At 40.6% G+C, this 26,395-nt stretch overlaps 1 protein-coding gene across 1 annotated transcript in view; it reads left to right on the top strand.

The window, feature by feature from the left end:
* The first annotated feature begins 13,671 nt into the window (after positions 1-13,671).
* Positions 13,672-26,395, top strand: part of LOC115215847 (ganglioside GM2 activator) — a 27,034-nt gene continuing 14,310 nt past the window's right edge. Inside the window, exon 1 of the mRNA XM_029785185.2 lies at positions 13,672-14,252. Within this exon, the coding sequence (XP_029641045.1) occupies positions 14,165-14,252 (88 nt within the window). The 5' untranslated portion in view covers positions 13,672-14,164. The remainder of the gene's footprint in view (positions 14,253-26,395) is intronic.

The following is a 26,395-nucleotide window of genomic DNA, read 5'->3' as shown; positions in this document are numbered from 1 at the left end:
CACACATACGCACGCACACACACATACGCACACACACACACGCACACACATACGCACGCACACACATACGCACGCACGCACACACACACACACACACACACGCACGCACGCACACACACACACACACACACACACACGATATCTGTTAGACAGCTGATGATGCATGTGTACGCTTCATGTGTTTGTTGCGAACCGTTTATGCTTTGTTTTCTCGCGGTTCTAAGTTGTCCTTTATTGAAATTCTAATTCTTGTAGGGTTTTAAATTCATTTAGGGTTTTCTAATTTATGAATATTTTGTTGCATAAATATGTATGTTTGTGTGTGTGTGTATTATGAGTGTGTACATGCGTATGTGTGTACTATGTGTGTATATGTGTGTATTATGTGTGTGCGTGAGAGAGAGAGAGAGAAGAGAAAAGTTATGAAGGGGAAAGGAAACAGAAAACCATTGCATTTGGATTCAAAGTGACCCTACATTTTTTCATATAAACAAGGTAAAAGTTAGCATTTAGATTCAAAGACATTCTACTTTTCTGACACCGAATTGAAGTGGAACATGGACGGAGATGTTTAATAAAAGACACAAATTAGGGCATTTTTTGACATAAAGAGGTCACTGGATGGTGGAGTAGTTGTTCTCTGTATACTACGCTGCATTTAAAAACAATATATTACAGGTCACTCACCCCATACCTTAATTATTACTATAATATGTCTATGGGAATTCCTGTCGGTCTGTCTGTTTGTATGTCTGTCTGTCTGTATGTTTGAGTGTGTGTTTACATTTCACCGTCCCATCCACGACCTCTCCTGCCGACCCCCGTCTCACATCTTTTATCCTTTTCTCTCTTTTTTCTCTTTTCCTAATTTCTTTTCTACAGTGTGCTTATGTGCGGGTACACACACACACACACACCACACACACACACACACACACACACACACACGCAACTTTTATCTTTTACTAATATTAGTCCTTATACTGCGGCCATGCTGGGACACTACTCTTACTCTTTACTCTTTACTCTTTTACTTGTTTCAGTCATTTAACTGCGGCCTTGCTGAAGCACCGCCTTTAGTCGAGCAAATCGACCCCGGGACTTATTCTTTGTAAGCCTAGTTCTTATTCTATCGGTCTCTTTTGCCGAACCGCTAAGTGACGGGGACATAAACACACCAGCATCGGTTGTCAAGCAATGCATGAGGGACAAACACACACACACACACACACACACATATATATATATATATATACATATATACGACAGGCTTCTTTCAGTTTCCGTCTACCAAATCCACTCACAAGGCTTTGGTCGGCCCGAGGCTATAGCAGAAGACACTTGCCCAAGATGCCATGCAGTGGGACTGAACCCGGAACCATGTGGTTGGTTAGCAAGCTTCTTACCACACAGCCACTCCTGCGCCTACCTTGAAAAATCTTTAGTTGAATGAATCGACCTCAGTACTTCATAAATTTATATGTATATCCCTATCTCATTTTCATTTTCATATAGTTTTCCTACACTCTCTCCCATTCCCATTTTTTGCACTTTCTTTTTCCTCCCATCTTTTCTCATCCCCACCAGGCTCCTAACATTTCACTCGTTTTTTCTGTTTTCCTTTTTCTCTAAACCACTTTTCCTCTTTCTCACTTCTATACTTTTCTTCTGTTGAAAGACTAACGCCCGAAAGGTCACGACTCTTCCCTTCCTTTTAAGAATTAAACCAATACAGTCATTTTTAAAGCTTGTGCCTACTGAGTTGTCTTTTTTATTGTTCATTGCGTTTTCTGTCTGTCTGTCTGTCTCTCTCTCTCTCTCTCTCTCTCTCTCTCTCTCTCTGTGCACGTATGCATATTTCTTTTTTAATTATGTAGGTTCTTCCTTCAAGTAGGAATAAATATACTCACACATACTGTAAGTTGGCTACAGTACCTTATAGTATTCGTCTTTGCATTTTGACCCCCAAATCCTGCCTTAACATTCTTTTGAGATGAACAACGAAGTATTAGTACTGAGGGTGAGTTGTTGTTGTTGTTGTTGTTCTTCTTCTTCTTCTTCTTCTTCTTCTGCCTGTGTCTCCAACTCCCCGTTCCCCTCTCCTCCCCTTTCTTCCTCTTCTTCATCTCTTCTTCCGGAGAAGGAGGAATGGGAGGAGGAGAAAGTGAACAGGGGGTTGGAGACGCAGGCGGAATAGAAGAAGGAGGAGGGGGAGGAGGAGAATGTGAAGATAATATTCTGGGTAAATATTATTACTAGTATTTTGTTATATTTCGGAATGGTCATTTTGCCAGTTTAGTATTATTATTACTATATTATTATTATTATTATTATTATTATTATTGTTATTATTATTATTATTATTATTATTAATATTATTATTATTATTATTACTACTACATAAAATAGATGAATCATCAGCCAACTATGAAAATATACAAAAGCAGCAAGGCACGGTAAAATAAACTGACAATCAAGGTATTTTCAGTAAGCTCACCTGCATATTGGGGTTATAATAACAGACAATATTACAGAAATTGGTAACGCAAAAGTCTGTAGACTATATCTGACCAATTACATTTCATCTACATCATGAGAGTGGATGTGGAGGTGTCGTTAACAAATTCACCTTGCAACTAAAAGATTGCGGGATCGATTCTACATCGTGACTTTGGGTGTGAAGGTTGATAGACGGAGACAGTGCAGAGGTCTGACAGTGCGGGTTACTCTTGTTTTGGGGTGGTAAGTCTTTCTTGAGTAACAGACATTAAACTGCATCTGGTATTGAAGCTCTGACTTTGGAGTTCAAGAATCTTTGAGAGAACAGTGTTACTTCTTAGTCACCCGAGTCTGTTCAAGGGCACCAGTTTTGCGTCAAACTATAGAAGATGGCATAATTAAATCTCAGAATGAGATCGAAACAGTAATCGCTCGATAATGTAAAGTATAGAAGCCATCTTATCATGGCTAACCACATTGGGGAGGGGGGTGTTACTGTAGCTTTATAGCCCCAAGAGATCTTCGTCTCTAGCTGGCTAGACACAATATCTGTGTCCTTGGAGTATTTGCAAAGGGAGGCCATCCCTTCCTCGCAAGCCTGAGTGATACGCTCGAACTAGTTTCGGGATTTTTGTCCCTCGTCAACGGGCGGTAACCACCAGGTAGCGATGAAATTTTCTTTATTATGATCAATAGATCTAACATAGAATGGATACATTACAGGACAAAACAGTTACAAAAATGCTATGCGAGTTCGAATGAAATTTAAAAAATTACAAAATTAAAATTTTATGTCACTTGAACGAAAACTTGGCTTACTTTGCCTTGAAACGAAACCTTGGCTTACTTTTGCCTTTATCACGAGAACTTTTAGTGCGTATGTTTTCTTTTCATTTCTTTTTTTTTTATTATTAATTCTTTATTTTAAACAGTTATGTACAGTGAAAGGTAATGGGAGGTACCAGTTTCAATTTTGAACCCGGCAGCCTATAAATCCCAGCAGCTGATTTTTCCTTTCCTCGATGATTAAGCTGGGTTACTCTCACCCACCTTTCTCATCACATCCTTCCAACGTTCCATATACTCTTTCTGTGGCAGGCTCCTCTTCTCCAACCCCATCTTGCTCTTCAGATGATATCCGAAGTATTTTAACAAACCGGGGCCAGAGATAAAGGACCCTTTCACTAGACCTTCCACTCTAGTTCTCCATACACACTCTTTCAATACTGCCACCGTACAGTAAAAACAAGCCTTACCTTCCTTTGAGAGTCCAGTTGGCGGTATCATCTTAATCATAGATCCAGCCGACAGCTGTACTCGTCCCAGATGCGACAACACGTGTTCCACGTAACTTATCAAGCCTGACAGCTCCCGACATTGTACAAAAGCGTGTTGAACGGTTTCATCGTCCAACCCACATCTTGGACACGTCGGTGGCACTGACATTCCGTGCCTGGATAACTTCTCGCGAACAGGTAATGCATTCCTATAGCACTGCCAGGTCAGGGATTTTTGGTAATTATCCAAATACCCCGGCCTGAAAGTCTTCTTAAACAGGTTGGAGAGTTGATCCTCATCGAACCCCAGAGCCCTTCCTAGGACGTCGTCATTTTTTCCTCCTACCAGCCCTTTATAGAACACCGAGGTGGTATTCCCGCTGCCGGCCTTACCCATCTTGTGGATCAGCCAGAGTGCCTGTCGGCACTCCTTCTGCCATAAAGTCAGTTTACGTCCTTTAATGAGACCGGGTGTAAATCCCTCCATAGAGGCCGGTCGCGGGAAGAATTCCTCTGCCAGCGAACTCCACACCTTATCATCCTCCAGGTAACACCAGAGGTGTCTCAGCCTCAACGCATGCTTGCGCATCATTAGCCAAGGCATCCCCAGTCCACCCTTTAGCGGTTCCTGGCAACACACGGAGCGTCTCACAAGTGGCTTTCCTCCTTTCCACAAAAAGCGGAAAAGAAGTCGTTCCAACTTGTTTAACCACGAATCGGGGCAAGGCACGACGGTCAGGCGGTAGGTGACGACAGAGGCTATAAACATCTGTGCCACCTCCGCCCTCCCTTTCAAGGAAAGATGCCTTCCGGACCACTTCCGTACTATGGCATCCACCTTGCTCGTTACCTCGCTCCAATTCTTCTCCGTCTGGGAGTCTGGACCAAACCATACTCCGAGCAATTTAACAGGACCATCCGTCCAGTGTCCAACAACACTGGACGGTATCTGCTTGTTCCTCCAGGTGCCGAGGCGCAAACCGATGGACTTGTCCCTGTTAACTTTTGCCCCTGCCACCGCTTCGTATCTATGGAGAGCACCTACTACCCGAGGTAGCTGTGTTCCGTTGGACACGATGAGGGTGACGTCATCCGCATAGGCAGAAACAGACTTACCGCATCCGATTTCATTAGGGTTGCCTCCCAACTTCTCCAGCTTCCGCAGCAATGGCTCAAGAGCCAAAACATACAGGAGCGGGGACAAGGGGCACCTTGTCGAACTGAACGCTTGATCGAAAACGGCTCCGTTAGGTAACCGTTTATCTGGACTGTGGACTTGATGCCGCTGTACATAGCTGAGATCCACCCGCAGAAGCCAGGGCCCAGCCCAGCCGCTTCGAGAACCGCCGCCAAGTACCGATGGTCCACCCTATCAAACGCTTTACTTTGGTCTAAATGGACCAATGCCCCTCCTTTGCCGTCTAATTTCCCGACCCTATCTATAGTGTAGCGGAGAAGGTGAAGATTATCCTGGATCGACCTGCCTGGGATTGCACATGTCTGTGCCTTCCCGACAAGTTTCTTCACGACAGCCGTCAACCTTTTTGCTAACACCTTGGCCAAAATCTTAAACTCTACATTAAGTAGAGTTATGGGCCTGTAATTACTAATACTGTCCCCCTTGCTCGGGTCTTTCTGGACCAGCGTCACAACTCCCCGACTCACAGAGCTGGGAATCCTCCCATTCTGTTGCCAGTTTGCATAGACGCTTGCCAGTATGTCCCCGAACAAGTCCGGCATACAACAATAAAATTCATAGGGTAGACCATCCAATCCCGGTGACTTTTCCCCGGCGCACTCGGCCATAACCCCTCTTACCTCCGCGGGATAGATCGATCCTTCACAGCACTCCGCCTCACCTGCCGAGAGCCGAGGCCCACCAGCTAGGAAGTCCTTTAAGGTCTCCCCACGCTCGAGCGGGCCACCGCCCCCAAACAGCCGTGCGAAATGCTGGTGAAGGACCTTCTGCATCTCCTCCTGTCCATAGATCTTGCGGTCCTGCTCGTCAGTTAAGGACATAATACAGGACTTTTTGCCCTTCTGACTCTCCTCACGACGGGCCCATCCGGCAACGTTAATACCTTCTCGTTTTCCTGCACGTAACTTAGCTCTGACTCTACACCCCTCGTGCTTGGCGTTGAGGTGACGGTACAATACCGCTCTCGCTGCCAACACTCCGGATGCACAGCCAGATTCCATAGCCTCGTCTAAGTTCTTAACTAATTCTAATTCGCCCTCTATTCTAGTCCTATCTAAACTTAGCTGCTTGCTAAATCTAATGGACTCCAAACGGATGGCTCTTTTGAGGCGAGCCACCATCTATTATTAATGATGGTGCCACATAATGCCCTCTGTACTAATTCCTTAATCCGGGTACGGAAAGCTTCACAGGTCAAAATAGACTTGTTCATCTTCCAGTACCCGGGACCTTGTCTATGGCATTTCTACATGTACCTCACACGTTACAAGTTTGTGATCCGTGTAAGGCACAACAGAGAATTGTGGACAGCTAACACTATTCCTATCTCGTTCCTTAACAAATACTCTATGTACGATCTGAGTGAGCCGTCGTTATTACTCCACGTCCACTGTGGAACGTTCGGCTCATCCAGTCGAAAACGGTCTACTAGATTAAAGCTCGCTAGTAGAGCCTTGAGGCCAGGATTCCCCTTCCTATCGCTCGAGCCTACACCATCCACCCGCGCATCGAGAATGGTGTTGAAATCCCCTACCAAGACTACCGTTTTGGACGTCACTAGAAAGTGCTCCAGTTCCCGATAAAAACCGGTCTGCCCACGTCCGTTAGGAGCGTAGACAGCCACCAACCTGAAGGACTGCTTACTCACGTGCGTCACATCTAGGACAACCAGCCTACCTTCTGGGTCCAAAAAGACAGTACTTACCTGTAAGTCCAAGTTCTTCCTGAAAAGAACTGCCACGCCTGCACCTCCCCCTCGGCTAGGAGAAATAAATTTCTCGTAACCATTGAGAAGTGGTGAGAACGCTTGGGGTCCCTTCATCTTGGACTCGGTAACAATAGCTACTTCGATTCTATGTGAAATGAGGTCGTCACGAAAACAAGCCTGTTTCCATTTCGATCCCATTCCACGCGCATTTATACAACCTAACTTAATCATCGAGAAAAAAGAAAATTATTTACTCACGGTTGCGAGAGGGAGCCTGACAGATTCTTTCTGCCTGTCTCCCCCCCACTCGCCGTTGCTGCTGGGTGTTTCACCGGCGTTGCCACCGGGCTCTGGGTTGGTGTGGCTGCCGGGCTAACGGGTAATTTCCCAGTTGTCACCTCCTGGGTGACATCCTTAATGAAGCCGGCTTTTACGTGGCTTTGTAAGGTTTTGTCTTTCCATCCTTCTTCGCCGACCCTTCCATATCGCCACTCCGCTTCCTTCTCGGTCGCTTTGTAGCACCTGATCAGCGTACTTGCTTTCACCCATGTTTCTACTCTCACGTTCTTTGTGGTGTATGCAATAATTTTTTCGTTGGTTTAAACCCTTTTACAGTTGGGGGTGGGGTTTGTTAAAGTGCTGGCCTATAAGTGTAGTACCGCCGGGGTGGGATTGGAGAATATTTTTAATTTGTTCGTCTGCGTTGTTTTTTTTTTTGATACGGGGGGGAGTCAGGGGTGATGGATTTTTTCCTTTGTGGACACGTTCGTAAATTCCATGTCTTCTTGTTTATTTGTTTTTGTTGCATTATTTTCCTCATCCTTTCCTTCTCATTTTGCATTTCGTTCTTGTCTTCCTTTTTGGAGTTCGACCTGTTATTTTTTCCTCCTTGTTTTCGCCAGCCGTTACTTTTTTCTCCACTTTGCTGCTTTCTGCGTTCTTCACAGCGTTTTGTGGGGGGGCGTTGCCCGCATTATTTTTTTTTTTGTGCAAACGGAGCGAACGTGGCCCTTTTGCCCGCACTTAAAACATCTGGGCCTGCGTCCTTCCACCGAAACTCGTATGGAGTGCCCCTCCCCCACGAAGACTCTGTCTGGTAGGCTTTCCAACGTCGCATTTTCCGCCTGGATTATCATCTCCAGCTGCTGGCCTCTCCAGTGTTTTGCAATTTTTCTCTTCATACTTAAAATTGTCAATTTTGATTCAACATCAAAAATGACCGCTGTTGCCGCCCACATCACGTCGTAGCCCGTTGGTATATCTTCTAGGGTCACTTTTGCGGTTCTGCATCCTAAATATAAGGGTAGCAGTATTATACTCTCGTTTTTCAACGTTTGTGTCGAAATTTGCCTTGCTACTTCCGCCGTTTCAAAATGCGCCTCCACTGTAGCGCTTCTTGCACCTCGGTTGACATGACTAACTTTACTCCATATTGGAGCCATACACTTTTCGACCATTTCGTTTTTCACGTCGGTCATTCGTTTTTCCTTGATATTGTACACCCTGTAGGTGACCATTTTTTCCTTTATTGCTTGTATAGTTTCGGGGGGCGGTACCAATCGTGTTTCTTCACCACTTTTTTGCACCAGCGATCTAAACTTGAATAATCTTTCCATTGATACCTCCATTTCTTCGACTTCGCCACCTACGGCGTCTGAAAAACTGGGTTTTGTCTGTGTTTCCTTTTGTTTAACAGTTGTTTACTTTCTCCCATCTCGGGAAAGTCTTTTTTTTGAACTTAAGTCTAATTCCATATTAGACAACACAAACTTGTCACAAATGACAAGAGAATTTTTTTTTTTTCCAAAAATAACCTATACAGGTTAAGAGTTCATACAAAACAGCACACAGAAATTTTCTACCCCGAAGGGCGAAAATTACTGGGTCAAAAACAGTTCAACAATGATATTACTTGTAACACGACAGAGTAGACAAACGGAAACGAACTCACACAACGATTTGCAGCAACAGAAAAATATTGGTATACGCCGAGGAAAAATTCAAAAAACACCAGGTCGCGATGAAAGAGAAGGCTCCTTTTCAAATAGATATAAGTTTTTCTAATGGCATCTGCCACTGATCTCGAAAAACGAACAGTAAGCATAATTAAATCTCAGAATGAGATTGAAACAGTAATCGCTCGATAATGTAAAGTATAGAAGCCATCTTATCATGGCTAACCACATTGGGGAGGGGGGTGTTACTGTAGCTTTATAGCCCCAAGAGATCTTCGTCTCTAGCTGGCTAGACACAATATCTGTGTCCTTGGAGTATGGTTCTATAGCTAAAGCATATAGAACTGAAAGATGACCCTTAGACTTGTGTCAGACAGGCCCACGGGTGAGTGGACATGTCCTGATGTTACACGAAACAGCCCTCCTGTCTCCCAAGGTATCAAAAGGGTCTACGTCTTAAGAGAAAGCAATAAACTAGCTGAGTAGGCTACAAAGAAAATGAGTGAAGACAACGAGAAATCACTGTCGTATCTTTCCCAAGGAAAGTATGAATCTTCTGCATTTAATTTGGAGGCTCGTGATTGTTCATGTCCGTAGACATGACATATGAATAGGGGTTGTAATCCGTCTCCCGATAAAACACCCTCTCCTACCTAACAGTGAACGCTTCAACGGTGTTCGCTCTATTGAAAGCGACCGGAACTGGTGCACAGTCTGAGTTTCACATCTGAGTATAACTTTAATCTTTCCTCTCACATGTCATAAGCTATTCTGAAAAGAGACATGGACGCAAACTTTTTTCCACTGACCAATACATTAAAAACATCAAGATGACCACATGTTATATCTAACAACTAGAGGGTTGTCTGTCATATGGCAGGTAACTCTGGGCGTATACTTTTGCCACCATGGGCAATGTCAGGAAATATGGCATACATACAATAATTATAATTTAACTTTTATCAAATTTCTTGGAGCTTATATAAAATAATGAAATAAGGAATACTATTTTTTTTAAAGGAAAACATTTACTACCTTAAAATAAATATAATAAAATAAAATTATTTGTTTATAATATGTTATTATTTTTCTAGATTATATAAATATAATTACAATCTACTCCATCGAAAGCCTACCATTGCAAAATCTCATTAAAACTCAGCAAATTGCTGGACATCCATTTTGCACCTCTGATGTTTACTCCCTCTGTAGACTACTCCCTCTCTCTCCCACTCTCTCAATACAATGTAAAACGTGACTGGAGAATCAATCAACATTAATTGGATGTTATTAAATAGAGATTATATTTGGTGTGAGTGATTTCAAGTTTAGTTATGTGAGCTGGAGGACAAGCGAAGTTGATTGCATGGCAATTATTGTCCTATTTGTTGAACAAAGATGTGTAGGGAGTAAGATAAGTTATTTCAGTTAACATTGAACATATTTAATACATTATGCGATGAAGAAATAATTATATGATGAAGAAAGTACAATATTCGTCAATGACTACGGTAAGCATGGAAGTCAATCCACGTACATGTTTCAGCATTATGATAACGTCGTTAGCGAAACGGAAACTTTGCCATACTCGTCAAAGGAAAGTCACTAAGTAAATATACATGATTTGAGATTGACTGGTGTAGAATATCTGACTTGTTAAAGCAATAAATAACTCAGAGATATTATCTACCAAAAAAGGAAAATAGTTAAGATACTGTTAAGATATCTAATGTAAAGCAAAACTTTTGAGGAAAAAGTGAAAAAGCACCAGAAATACACAACTGGATACATGTAATTAGTCTAGGTTCAAAATAGTTTACTGATGGATTATATTTAATTTCTTCCGTGTTTAAAATACCGAGTATGTAACATCCAACCCAAATCTATTTCTGTCAATATGTCTCCCTTATATACCAGTTTCCTCCTACCCTGGGTTAAAAAAAACTTCGCCTTAAATCACAGTTTGTTAATCTCCTTATTCTAGGTATGTTCTCTACGAAAAACTAACCCCCTTACCAGTAACATGTAGCTGTGAGCTGATTTCTTTCACCTCACCAATGTCCAGAGAAAATACTTGAACGCCATAACTCTCCGCATTCATCAGTCCTACGTAGTGGCTCGATCTGATAGAGATAGTAGCCAAATGACCCTCAGACTATACACTTGCATTCTGTATATCATACTTAAACGCAGATATACTGTAAAATGCCTAGAAATTGCGATATTCGTCTCGAGAAAGCATCTCGTTTCGACGTACGGTGTTATAAAAAACACAAACATACATCCGTAGCAGAGGAAAAATGTCAAGTAGGACGGTGTATTTTCTAGAGCATTAAGAGGCGAAATTGGCCCGACCCCCTCGGAAACGACTTTCGAGGATACCGTTCATGGAATCAATGTAGGTTTGGTATGATGTGTATTGATTGTACTCGGATGAATATGTTAATATGAGAAACGTTAAGGAAGAAAGAATAATTGGGGTGGGGGCGGGCGTGGGAGCAGGTGTTGTTGAACTTGATGACATTGTTAGTCAGTGAGTTTTTGAGTGTGGGTGACAGAATTGAACCTTGATATACACCAGTGTTGCTACATGTGGAAGTGTGAAGTTATCTCGTCTTTTCTTTCAGAATCGCCTATAATTAACGGGAAATGACTTTTCCTGTTTTTTTTATTTTCCTAAGAGAAAAATTAAAATTACAAATTAGTTTTTTTTTGTTTTTTTTTGTGTTTTTGTTTTTGCGTATATCATTCAGTATGCCAAACCTTAGCACATTTATATCATTAATCGGTCCGTTTGTAATGGAAATGAGTCATGGATTAACATACTGGCGATGAACATAAGTTCCAAGTATTTCAAAAAACAAATGTTCGAGAAAAGATTAGATGACTGTCTTAGCTGCTTATATGTATGCGCGCACGAGTACACACATGCATTCACATACACAAATACACACCCATGCGCACAAACGCAAACACGCACGCGTACAGACATGTACACAAGCATACACACTGCTCTGCACGCATACGCACTAATACACACTCACATACATATATACAAACATACACGCATACTCATAAACACCCACACGCACATTACGCACGTACATACACACACTCACTGTCTGTCTGTCTGACTGTTTGTCTATCTGTCTGTCTATCTGTCTGTCTGTCTGTCTGTGTGTGTCTCTCTCTCTCTCACACACACACACACACACACACACACACACACACACACACACACATACACAACCAAGCACGCTCGCACACACGCACACATGCACACACATTTCGTGATCGGGATGGTGATGTTTAGAAATGGCGGGGTTGACACAAAAGTTTGGTGAAATAAAGAAGAGGGAATCGGTTAATCCCTTAAAGAACCCTGTGGATTAGTGACAATGAAACAAAGGTACTGCTTGGAATGTAAACATTTACAAATTCCTGTGTCCCTTTTGATGTTTAACTCCAGATTTTATTTTTTTTTGCATGAGAAAGGCAATACACATCTCCTCCGCCTACTTACCCAGGAAATTTGTTCAGTGATTGACGCCATGCTCTGTCTGGGACTAAGACATGACCGAGTCCATTAAACTGCAAACAGGGACCATAGGGTAGGAATAATTCACCGTTGTAAGCAGCGGTAGCATCGTAGAACTTGCAGGTATTTTATGAGTTTCTAGGGAAAAGCTGAAGTTGCACTATGGATATGGATTGGCGACAATGGTCTTCACCACACTAACTTACCCTAAATATCCATTGGATTAGGAAATTCTCGACCGACATCACCGTCGCCACCTCCACCACACCACTGCCACCACCATCATCACAACCTCTAGTAATGGTTACCCCATCACCACTGTCGCCATCACCATCACTACAATATGCGTGCGTGTGTGTGTGTGTGTGTGTGTGTGTGTGTGTGTGTGTGTCCTAGGGTTAACAATCTTTTGGAACAAGGTTCGGCCAGTTACAATACAGGAATAAAGGATTCAAAGTGCCAAGTCTGAGTTTCATGTTTTATCAGAAACTACGAATCCGACAAAATACATATCGTTTCGCTCATAGGGCACTAAATTAAGTGAAGGCTCAAAATTGTATGCATGCAGGCATGCATGCATACATACATGCATACATACATACATACATACATGTATATATATATATGTTTCCGACGAAGAGCTCCGCTCGAAACGTTAAACCCTCCTTCTTTCCTTTTTTCCTGAGCGTCCAATAATACTATATTTGTTCCACGTCCTTGCGTTGTTGTGTTTTTTTGTGCTTTCTTGTTTGGATTAACTTTTATATATATATATATATATATATATATATATATATATACAGAGAGATGAGATCCAGAGATGCTCAATATAGAAAAAACTTAGTAGCGCTCAAATGATTTGAACTTACACTCGTTACAATCGTTACCAAGGACTAAGTCCGCGGAGGTAATGAGTGGCTTATAAGGGGAAACCAGGTGAGCAGCTATGGAGATAATGATGCAAAGTAACAAATAAAACTAAAGGGTTAATGTGCATATGGGGTGGGGAACGGTCCCCTTGCTCCCCTATCAGCTGCGCTACTGCCTTCCATAGAATCCCTTTAGTGAGCGAGTGGTGTTCCAATGCTTTTGTTACCATACAATAACTACCGTATTTGATACCAAACATCCTCCCTCCAACACGCACATCTAGGTAAGCAAACTATTCTGCTTCTACGACTTTGAAACTGAGATGAGATAATACTTTAAAGATTTATTACATCACGTTTTGTTTGCTTTTCCCTATTATCACTCCCGCCTCACTTCCTCTGGCTGGGTGTGTGTTTGTGTGTGGTGTGTGTGTGTGTGTGTGTGCGCGCGCGCACACACACATATTACACAATGCACACTTCTAGTTGGGTTTATATATATATACAACACACTTCTTTACCTCACCCCCTGCTGCTGTTTTCTCATTCAAGAGATATATAACCCCATTCTCCCCCACACCACACACACACATAATACGTACTTCCAAACGAGACGCCTTACTTTGTGCAGGCGCCAATTTTAGAATCAGGCATTACCTTTGGGACACGCTGTACACGGATATACATCCACACATACGTATAGATGTGTGTGTGTGTGTGCATGTGTGATTGAGTGCGTAGAGTAACACCTATCTACACACCCATATACACACACACATACGCGCACAACAACACCAACAATGATGACCTTTTAGCTCATATATAATTAGTGTAATTTTTGGTAATAAGACACTTTTACTGGCAACAGATGGTCAGGAACATCTACTGATAAACACTACTGTCTCTCTATCTCTACCTCTCTCTATCTGTAGCTATCTATCTCCCTCTATACACATTTGTATATAAATTGATATATATATATATCACATTCAGTATTTGTGACGGCAACACCGGCAACAGTCATTTGAAGAGATTTCCCCAATCAGAAACTCTTATACATACAAAAACAGACAAAGAATAAACAAACACATCGAAAAGAGAAACAACAAACACAGTGGCCATGTACGTTGTCCAGTTACTTTGTATGTTTTGTGCGGTCTGTGTTTGTTTATCCAGAGATGTTCAGTTTGAATGGTCTTACTGTAATGGTAAGTTATTATTTCACATTTACATTCTTTAAAGAAATTCTCTCCACGCTTAGTTTTCTGTTATAATTCTTTTTACATCTAAGAGGAATGTTAAATATATCAACTCTATGCTAGAATACTTAGAGCGTCGATATAAAATGCGTTAGGTTATTTCTTCTTGCTCTTTACGTTCAAGAGTTCAAATTTCACCTAGGCCAACTTTGCTTTTCATCCTTTCAGGGTCAATAAAATAAAGTACAATTCATGTACTAGATCACTATAATTAACCAGCCCCCTCTCCCTGATACGCCTGGCATAGTGCTAAAATTTGCAGAGAGATGCTGTTGCCGTTTTCGTGTGTTTATCGAAAGGTGATTGAGTATGGCAAGACAGATGAAAGTGAATGGGTCTACTATGAGTATGCTTTTCTTTGTAGGAGGAAAGAAATTGGAAGAAGGTCCTTCTGACACCTTGAAGAGGGCAAAGAAAGCGAGGACGTTTTGTGTGAGGATTTCCCTAAATTATCCAAGATGGACTGCCCTGCTATTAGGGATTCTATTCATTTAATTTTTCTTTCATTTTCCCCCCTTAATTCTATTTTTATATCATGTGTTATATCGTTATTGATCAATGTAAAACATTACTTTTTTGAGTGTTGTATTTCGTCTTTAGACCTTTGTGGAGCCGAACAAAATGCATAGCGACCCTTCGACTGTCTTTACGTTCTAAGTTACAATTTCTCTGAGGTCGACTTTGCCTTTTATCCTTTCGGAGCACTACGGTCAATGTAATCGGCTATTCACTCCTCACCTCCACATTGAGCCTATAGTAGAAAGGATTATTATTACTGAGTGAGAGAGCAGTGCATGCCATTAAAGTGACGCTGGAGTAAAATATACAAAGCCCAGTATACCCATCATGACTACCCGTCTGATAAGGGTACACCAGGCACATGCATCACAACCGACAAGGTGATCTCATATCAAGATTAACAGCGTATGACCTTGCAGGTGTGGCCCAGTAAGAATTTTCTTCAGGTCGAGTAGCCCATTCCGCTCAAAAAGTCTCTGAATAAGGGTTGTTTAAGGATATTGAATGAAAGACTCATGTTTCCAGAGGTGAATTTGCTGTAGCTCATCTTTTATACCAAGACAAAACACTGCCTGGTATTGTATCAGGTCATCCTGGTACTGCATCAGGGCACCCCGGTACTGCATCAGAGCATCCTGGTATAATAATAATAATAATAATAATAATAATAATAATAATAATAATAATTCTTGTTGTTGTTGTTATTGTTGTTATTATTATTATTAAGGTGGCGAGCTGGCAGAATCGTTAGCACGCAAGACAAAACGCTTAGCAGTATTTCGCCTGTCACTACGTTTGAGTTCAAATTCGGCCGAGGTTGACTTTGCCTTTCATCCTTTCGGGGTCGTTGAAGTAAGTACCAGTTGAACACTGGGTCGTTGTAATTGACTCATCTCCAAGCTGCCCGAATCGTTAGTACGCAGGACGAAATGCTTAGCGGTATTTCACCTGTCGTTACGTTCTGAGTTCAAATTCTCATCCTTTCGCGATCGATAAATTAAGTACCACAGAAACACTCAGGCCGATGTAATCGACTTTCCCCCTCCCCCCAAATTGCTGCCCCTGTGGCAAAATTTGAAACCATTATTATTATTATTATTATTATTATTATTCAGGCGGTGAGCTAGTAAAATCGTAAGCGCGTCGGACGAAATACTTAGTGGTATTTCGTCTGCCGCTACGTTCTGAGTTCAAATTTCGCCGAGGTCGACTTTGCTTTTCATCCTTTAGGGGTCGATTAAATAAGTACCAGTTACGCACTGGGGTCGATATAATCGACTTAATCCGTTTGTCTGTCTTTGTTTTCCCCCTCTGTGTGTAGCCCCTTGTGGCCAGTAAAGAAATAGATATTTCGTCTGATGCTACGTTCTGAGTTCAAATTCCGCTGAGGTCGACTTTTCCTTTTCACCCTTTCGGGGTCGATAAATTAAGTAGCAGTTGAACATTGTGGTCGATGTAATCGATACTTCCTCTCCCGCAAAATGGCTGTCTTTATGAAAAAATTTGAAACCATTATATTATTATTATTATTATTATTATTATTATTATTATTATTATTATTATTTTCATTAGCACCTTCTTTCAATTCCGTTTCCATTTCTTGCCGAGTGTCTTACTGATACCTAGGGCAGAGAAATATACTGTATATATTGGTAGGCCATTAAAATATACACACCGGATTATTCATTTAGAAAGTCATGTCATAGAGAAAAAGGGGAAGACAGAGAGAAAAAGGAAAAATAAAAAATAAAAAATAAAAAAGTAAACAAATAAAATAAAGTGGGTAAAAAAGGAAAGAAAATTCAGAGCCTCAATGCACTTCTCACAACGAGTGACGTACCAGTTAGGACAATCTTTTGCACTTCCTGCATGGATGGTAAGCCAGGGATCATTCTTAAATAATTTTCAGTTTCTGTTTTTGATCATTCCAAGTGCTCCTACAATCACTGGTATTGTAAACGTCTTGAGATGCCACACCTTTCCAATTTCGATTATATCTACAGGAGCTAAAGCCTTACATCCAGAGATTAGGTGGTCCTTTGTTTATATCCCATCGTTGCAGTATCGGCACTTTTGGCGTACACCATTTTTCATCTTATTGGCTCGATAGTTCCGGGTCAATAAGCTCTGGTCTTGGGCAGCCAAGATAAAGCCTTCACTCTCTGCCTTTAGCCCTGTGCTTCGTAGCCACCGATAAGTGTCTTTTGTGTCTATCGGGAATTTGTACTGTCTGTCAAGTCACAACAAGGACTTCAGACAGACATTACTTTACGCAATATGCGTGCAGTTCCAAACAATGCCGATTTTTGCAATGCACCTAGATTATAAGCTATTTCTAAAGTTTCCAGATGTTTCTTCAGGTTGGGTGGTATTGAACCCAATGGTCCGATGGCAATAGGGACAACCTTTATGTTGTCACATCTTAGCGATCTCAATTCTCAGGTTTCTACATTTATCAATCTTTTTCGTTCATAATATGTTGATTTCCTGGCACTGCCACGTCGATTGTTAGGCATACTTGTCTGCCCCTCCTAAAGGTTACTATATCTGGCCTTCGGTGCTCTGACACCTTGTCTGTCTGGATATTATTATCATTATTGTTGTTGTTATTATTATCATTGAGTGAGAGAGAGAGCAATGCATGTCATCAAAGTGACGCTGAGGTACAAATATACGAAGCCCAATATACTCATCATGACTACTTTTCTGATAAGGGTATACCAGGCACATGCATCACAATTATATTTGCGCGACATGATGACTTGATATTAAGACAAACAACGCATGACCTTGCAGGTGGGGCCCAGTTAGAACACTTTTCTGCCCTGGCACATCAATCTGTTCAATATCATCTCTGTTCTCTTAGTGGGGTATAGCGGTGCAGTCTTGTGGTTACCGGGGCTCATCAAGACTTGGAAGTTCAAGCAGACCCAACCAAATTTTGGCCTCCTCGACCACTGTATGCTCCTAATGCTGCGTAAATGGTGACGACAACCCAAGAGTCAACGTCCTTCTTTCTCCTTCAGATTCTTAGTCTTAAAAACAAGGAATACATCACTATATGCCTTGCTCTAGTCAATTAATTTCTTGCAGTTACTTTTACGGGGCACGTAGAAACCGTCTCCATTAAAAAAATAACGAAAAATAACGCTAGGTCAACTTCCTTCTTTTGCCTGGATAAATTTGTTGGGCAAGGTAGTACTAATTTTTGTGACATACCTTTGCCTGTTCTTTCTTCTTTCTTTTCAAGTTACAATACATGCAAAAAATAGAATGTCGTTCTTGTTATTATAGTTTTAATGTTTCCGTCATGTAATAATAATAATAATAATAATAATAATAATAATAATAATAATAATGATCCTTTCTACTATAGGCAGAAGGTCTGAAATTTGGGGGAAGGGAGTAAGTCGATTACATCGAACCCAGTGCGTAACTGGTACTTGTTTCATCGACCCCGAAAGGATGAAAGGCAAAGTCGACCTCGGCAGAATTTGAACTCAGAACATAAAGACGGACGAAATGCCGCTAAGCATTTCGCCCGGCGTGTTAACGGTTCAGCCAGCTCGTCACCTTAATAATAATAATAATAATAATAATAATAATAATAATAATAATATATCCGAAGGCCGGATATAATAACCTTTAGGAGGGACAAACAAGAGTGCCTAATAATCTATATGGCAGTGCCAGGAGATTAACATATTATCATGAACGAAAGGGAAAAGATTGATAAATATGGAGACCTGAGAATTGAGATCGCTAAGATGTGGCAGCTACGAGAGTCAAGCATAAAAGTTATTCCTATTGTCATCGGATCATTGTGTTCAATACCACCCAACCTGAGGAAACATCGGGAAACTTTAAAAATACCTTACAATTTAGGTGTATTGCAAAAATCGGAATTACTTGAAACTGCACGCATATTGCGTAAAGTAATGTCTGTCTGAGGTCCTTGTTGTGACTTGACAGACAGTACAAGCCCCCGATAGGCATAATATCTTCAATCAACGACATCACGCTATTGGATACTGTGCAACGTCTTCATAATAATAATAATAATAATAATAATAATAATAATAATAATAATAATACTCCGTACATGCCGAAAAAACTATAAAACCGGATAAAAAAAGTGTTTATTAATTGACATGAGTATTCCTTGCGATCATAATATAGCGGTGAAAGAATTTGACAAGACCAGTAAATATAAAGACTTGCTAATAGAATTTGAAAAAAATGTGGCATCTCAAGGTGACTATAGTACTAGTGATTGTAGGATCTCTAGGAATGAGAAAAATAGGTACTGAAACCTATTTGAAAATGATACCAAGCTTACCATCCCTACAGGGTGGGGAAAAAGGCGTGTTAACTGGAACGACTCATGTACTGAGAAGAGCATTATCGCTGTGAAAACAACATCCATTCCTGAATTTATTTATTAATTTTTTAAATACATATTTTACCTGTGAATTTGCGTGTGTAATCTGGGAATGCATACAATGAGTTTCTCTGCCCTAGGTGTACGGAAAACACTCGGTGAGAAATGGAAGAAAAGTTAAAGAAATAAGGAAAAAACAACAACAATAACAACAACAGCAGCAGCAATATCAATAATAATAATAATAATAATAATAACAACCACAACAAAAAAACAACATAATAACAACAAAAAAACTGTTTTCATTCTTTAAGGAAGCTGACAAATACAAACAAGAAGTCATACTACCTAACAACTATGAAGAAAAAGAAGAAACAACAAAAGCTGTAAAACAAATGAAATCCAAACTAAAACTAGAACAGCAACGGATCACGATAAAACGATAGCAAGAAAAGCCCCTTCATGGCAAATACCGGATTAAACTAAACGCAAAAGAAATAGACAAAGCAAAATCCCAACAATGGCTGAGAAGCTCAGGACTCAAAGCAGAGACTGAAGGGTCTTTAATTGCAGTACAAAGCCTCCTTCCGAGAAATTAAAAAAGCATATTGTGAAAAGAAACATAACAAGTAACTGCAAATCAAGCCAAGGAATTCTGGAGTGGATTATGGGGAAACAATGTGCTGCATAAAAGGGATGCAATGTGGAGAGGAAATATCAAGACAAATTTACAAGGAGGAAAGGAACAAAGGAATATTGTTATAAGCACGGTTGATGGGAAAGAACAAGTGGGTAAAGTGCCTAACTCGAAAGCATCCGGACCAGATGGGATTCATAGCTTTTGGCTGAAGAGATGTCACGCGGTGCATGAATGAGCCCAATTGAATGAGTGTGTCTAGAAAGGAACAGTCTCCGCGTGGATAGTGACTGGGAGGATAACACTTATAATGAAAGATAGAAGAAAGGGGAATATTGTGGGAAGCTATCGTCCCATAGCATGCCTAAACATAATCGGGAAGATAATCACTGGAATATGTGCGGCAAAGACATATACTTTCCTGGTACAGAAAGAAATACTACCAAGGGAACAAATTCTCAGGGTACCAAGGATCACCTGGTCATCAATAAAACAGTTGAGGTATTGTAAAAAAACATCATACAAACATATCTATGGCTTGGATTGACATTAAGAAGGCATATGATATGATGCCTCATTCTTGGATCGTTGAATGCCTGTAGATGTTTGGTGTTGCTGACAACATCACAAATTTTCTGATGCATGGCATGAAAGAGTCGAAAACCAAATTGTACTCAAGTAATGTATTCCTTGGAGAAGTTAATACTAATGTTCTCTCCGTTACTATTTGTAATTGCACTAATACTCATAACAATGACACTTAGGAAAGTTAAGATGGGTTACCGATATGGGAAGAAAGGCCCATCATTGAACGATCTTCTGTTTATGGATGCCCTGAAATTGTGTGGGAAATCTAGAAAGCAGATAGATTCCTTAACCAAAACAGTCCAGAAGTGTGGTAGGGACATCGGTATCGAATCTGGGACTACCAAATGCTCAGTACTTAATATGAAAAGAGGGAAGAAAGCAGCCTACAGAGGATTGCGGTTACCATCAGGAGAGGCCATGGGATTTTGGGATCTGGATGTCATTCTACACAGAGAAATGAAAGTCAAGGTCAGCGAAGCATATAAAAAAAGGGTGAAGATGGTGTTGAAATCCAACCTGAATGCCAAAAATTTGATTACCACAATGAATAACTGGGTAGTTGCGGTGGTCAGATATAGTGCGTCCATCCTCAAATAGACTAAGGAGAAAATTCCAATACTAGATAGAAGGTCAAGAAAGTTGATGTCGCTGCATGGGGCGCTACACCCTAAAGCAAACGTAAACAGGCTGTATATGAAAAGAAAGAATGGTGGCAGAGAACTAATTAGTATAGCCCACTGTATAAGGAGTGAAAGGAGAACACTTACCGAGTGTTTGATTAAATAGTGATGATGACCTGCTGGAATATGCCGCGAAAGATATGAGTATAAATTCAGATGAAATGATGGGCAAGGAAGAGCTTAACCAAAGAGCTGAGGAGAAGAGAAAAGAAAACCATCTTGAAATGAGAATGCACGGACAGTTTAAAGGAATACGCAGGACTTTAAGGATAATACAGCAATGTGAGCATGGCTTGAGCGAGGTGATTTGAAGCGTACCACCGAAAGCCTGATCATTGCTGCACATGACCAGGCTCCCACTACCAAGTCAGTGAAGTATAACATCTATAAAACTTCTGGCACCCAGAAATGCAAACTCTGTGGGAAGAGTGTGGAAAATGTGACCCACTTGGTAAGTGGATGTGAGAGCCTTGCACAAAAAGAATACAAACGCCACCACGATAAAGTGTGTGTGTATCTTCATTAGCTCTTATGTCGATCATACCAATATGAAGTAACAGAGAAGAGGTTTGAGCATGTACCAAGTAAAGTTATGCAGGAGGATGGAAAGGTAACGATACTCTGGGACTATGATTTCAGACGGACCGTGTAATGGAACACCGTTGGATAACAGAGACAAATAATGTCAGATCATTGATGTAGTCATACTAAATTACATGAATGTTGTGAGTAAAGAGGTTGAAAAAAATCACTAAGTACTCAGAATTGAAAGTGGAGATGACAAGACTGTATGGAATGCGAGAGGGTAATGTAAAAGTCGTGACTTGACAAATGACTAAAGACTCCGGTGCATTTTTACCTACACTGTGTTACGAAGGGATAATAATAATAATAATAATAATAATAATAATAATAATAATAATAATTACCGGAAGGTCCTGGGACTAGATGGAGTTCAAGGGTACTGAATCAAAAGATTTGGTGAATGTCATGTACGAATAGCTGCACAACTCCACACCTTGTTAAATGCAGACCAAGTAACACCAGAGTGGTTGACAATGAATAGGACAGTACTGCGCTTGAAAAACATCGAAAATGGCAATACGGTAGGCAATTACAGGCCGATATCCTGCTTGCTGCTTATGTGGAAATTATTGACTGGAATAGTCGCAGAGTCAATGAACGGACATCTAGAAAAAATGGAGTCCTGCCACATGAGCATAAGGGTTGTAAGTGTAAGTGCAAAGGTACCAAAGATCAACTCCTGTTAGAAAAACTGTACTTAGTGACTTCAAGAGGAGAAAAACTAACTTAGTCATGCCATGGATCGATTATCGTAAGGCGTACAATATGATCCTAAATTCTTCGATTATGGAACGTATGAACATATTTGGTATTGCATCGAATGTTGAGCGATTGCTTGGAAAAAGTATGGCAAAGTGGAGGACGGAACTGACAACATATGGAAGAAGTTTAGGGACAATAGAAATCAGGAGAGGCATCTTCCAAGAGGACTGCTTATCCGCATGATCTTTCTACCGTGCATGATACCACTAACACTGATTCTGAGGAAAGCAAAGGCTGGGTATGTATTCAAAAGCAGCCAACAAAAAGTCAACCACTTGTTATTCGCGGATGACCTCAAACTTTATGGTAAAGATGAATCCCAAGTCAGGTCCCTCGTTGATACGGTGTATACTTTCAGTGCTGATATCAGAATTGAGTTCAGACTGAAAAAGTTTGATGTGTTAGTCTTGAAGAGAAGCAAAATGAAATGTATGGACGGGCTAGCGATACCGTCGGGGGAGGTTATGAAGCAGATAGAAGAGACGAGCTATAAGTACTTGGGTATTTTAGAAATGGATAAATAGATTGAGAAAAAAATGACAGAAAAATTTAAGGTGTCGTATTTGTGCAGACTGAGACTGATCCTTAAGTCGAAATTAAACGGACAGAATAAGATTGGAGCTATCAACACCTGGGCGGTTTCGTTCCTCAGATGTAGAGCAGGGGTAATCGCATGGACAGTAGACGAACTAAACAGCTTAAACAGAAAGTCAAGGAAATTGCTGACTAGATATGGGATACTCCACCCAAATAATGACACAGACAGACTGTATGTACCAAGAAAAAGAAGGGGAAGAAGACTGATTGGATGTGAACACAGCATTAGAGCAGAAGAAAACAACATATGTAAAAAATTCCACAGAACCATTATTATTGGAAGTAAGAAAGTCAGGCTTGTGTAGGATGGAAGATTGCAAAGATAAAGCACTGTACAAGCAATTGAGAATGAATGAAACTGAAAATAGGTGGATAAAAAAGAATGCATGGACAATTTCATAGGGATGTTGAAGATCAGACAGACAGAGAAAAAAGATGGCTATGGATGACTAAAAGTGATTTAAAACCGGAAACGGAGGCTCTAATCTGTGCTGCCCAAGAGCAAGCACTAAAAACCAATTACATCAAATACAGAAGTGGCAACACATTAGAAATTTAGAATTTGTGGATAAAATGGTGAAACCGTATAGCATATTACCAGTCAATGTACGTCACTAGCCCAGAAAGAATATAAGAGATACCATGACAATATAGCAAGAATTGTCCATTGAATACTTTGCCACAAGTATGGACTTGACAGAGCAAAAAAGTGACACGAACAGAAACCCGAAGTCATCAACGAAAATAATAATGCAAAAATCCTGTGGGATTTTATGATTCAGTGCGACCATGAAATAGAGAATAGGAAACCAGACATAGTATTAATTGAGAAAGAAAGCAAACGATACTGGATCATAGATATAGCATGCCCAGCTGACATCGAGGTATGCGATAAGGAAGAAAGAAAAGTCGATAGATATGACAGGATATCTTAGGAGGTTGAGCAGTTGTGGTCGATGAAAAAGGTTGTGTTCAACTCGTACTTTATTTTATCGACCCCGGAAGGATGAAAGGCATAGTAGAGTCTGATTTCGAAGTGACGCCGCTTAGGATTTATACCTGACGCTCAACCGATACTGTCAATCCAAAATCTTTAATAACAACGATTCTACATGTTACTTAGGATTTTTAATTGGGTGTAGAAATGGGCAGTCGTGTCTTTCATATATTTATCAAAGGAATCGGCGGCAGAATTCAAGAAAATTGACTGTAATTCCTCGGTTCTTGTGTCAAGAAAAACAAATACTTTAAAGTGTTCCAACATTGAAATATCAATTCGTTCGACATTGCACTTTTGTTTTTTGCATTTTTAAAAACTTTCTTCCTATTCGCACTTTCTCAATCATTCTTGATAAGATAATTTCTTTTCTAACAATAAATGTGAGAAGATCTTCATCTGTCCAATATTGTTTATGTACTGTTTTACTATCTACTCCAGTTCATCTAACCTCAATACAAAGGATATGGGAAATACAGTTGCTGACGAAATTGACGAAGATCATTACAAAATAGTTTGCAGTGTTTAGCTACACATTTTTATGTTCTGAGTTCAAATACCACCAAGGTCGACCTTATCTTCATTACTTATAGGATCGATAAAATAAATATCTGCTAACGTCGTGGGGCGCTGAAAGCGAATCATCCCTCTGCTGATATGTGTTACCTTGTGTCTCTATTGGAAACTAATATATATATATTATAATGGAAGAGGCCGGTTTATGGGGTTACTCTGGGTTTCCCATCCATGAGGGGCTTGGCCTTAGCGCGTATCGTGAGAACCCAAAACTGGTAGCCTAAGACCTCTTCAAAATATGGAGGGACAAATGCCTCACTGGGAAGGTAAACAATAGATTATTATCTCCTTTGCCATTGGCCATCGAGTTTCAGGCCGCGCTGCCATTTTGCTGTGACCAAAACTAACGAAGGTAAACGATTGTCTCCCTTCGGCTTTGGCTATCGGCTTCCGGTTTTGCCGTCACCTTGCGGAATCTTCCGGCTGTGCCGTCACCTAGCAGGAATCTCCTAAAATGCAAACATGGTCCGAAAATTTCCGTTTTGGAGTTAAGGATGCTCTCTGGTATGAGTGAGTCTTTCAGGATTCTCGTGCGTTCAGCAATGCATAACTTGTAACGTTTCGTCCCGTTGATCCTCGAAAACCCAGGCTCCTACATCAACGTGACGAAACGTTGCACGGTCGGTGTACAGTCAGTAGCCGAAAGCTTCTACCGTGCAAAAATCTGTGAAATTTTTTCACGGCAAAAATAATCGCTAGAGTCTCTTTTTCGATTTGACTATAATTTTTCTCTGCGGATATCAGAGAACATGAGGCATGAACCACCACCTTCATATTACTATCTTTATATTTATGCAGCATTATTGCTCCTATTCCGTACTCAGATGCGTCTGAAGCTACAACAATCTCTGTTGTAGGATCGAAGTGAGCTAATGACAAAACAAATATTAATATTTAAAAAATTTTGTCAAACGCTTTTTGATAATTTTCTGACCAATTCCATTTCATATCTTTTTTCAGCAAACTATTCAGTGGAACCCTAATGTTATGCATATTTAGATATAATTTTGGTAATAATTTGCCAGTCCTAGAAATGCTTGTAATGTCCCTATATTAGTCGGAGGAGGCATATTTTTTATTGCGTCGTCGTCCATTTTTGTCAATGATTTGTCCTAAATATTTTATTTCCCGTAAGAAAAATTCACACTTTTTTAATTGAAGGTTTTATAACGTGATTTCTGTATATGTTGACTTAGTGTCGTGCCACTTGATGTATTCCCAAATACTCTGCCAACAACTATAACGAATCCAAAACAACTCTCAACGAACTATAACAACTACTCAACAATTTCCTGCGACTCCACAAACCCACGAACGACACTGTCGCTCTCAGTCAAACACGCTGCTACTTGTACGAGTTCGGCTACTCCATTTTCACTGGAGGTGTCATGATACTCGCCATAACACAAGGTAAAGCCGTAATCCTTAATTTTTTCAAATACATACTTTACGTGCTCGACGTGTTGATCCCTGGATTCGCTTTAATGAGTATATTACCCAGATATGGAATTGCAAATTCACAGTCCGCTGACATTGCATCCGTAATCTGTTGAAAAATCGCTGGTGCGACTTTTAAACCAAATGGTAACCTGTTGTACTTATACAGTCCTTTATATGTGTTAACTGTTAAGTACTTCGAGTATTCATCGTCAACTCTAATTTGTAGGAACGCGTCAGAGAGATCCAATTTAGAGAATAACTTTCCACCGTTTAACTTCACAAAAATATCCTCCCGTGTGGGTATACAATAGTGGTACGTTTAAGACATTC

This window comes from Octopus sinensis, linkage group LG9 (assembly GCF_006345805.1).
Source record: "Octopus sinensis linkage group LG9, ASM634580v1, whole genome shotgun sequence".
NCBI lineage: Eukaryota > Metazoa > Mollusca > Cephalopoda > Octopoda > Octopodidae > Octopus > Octopus sinensis.
This window is presented reverse-complemented; position numbering and strand designations above follow the sequence as displayed.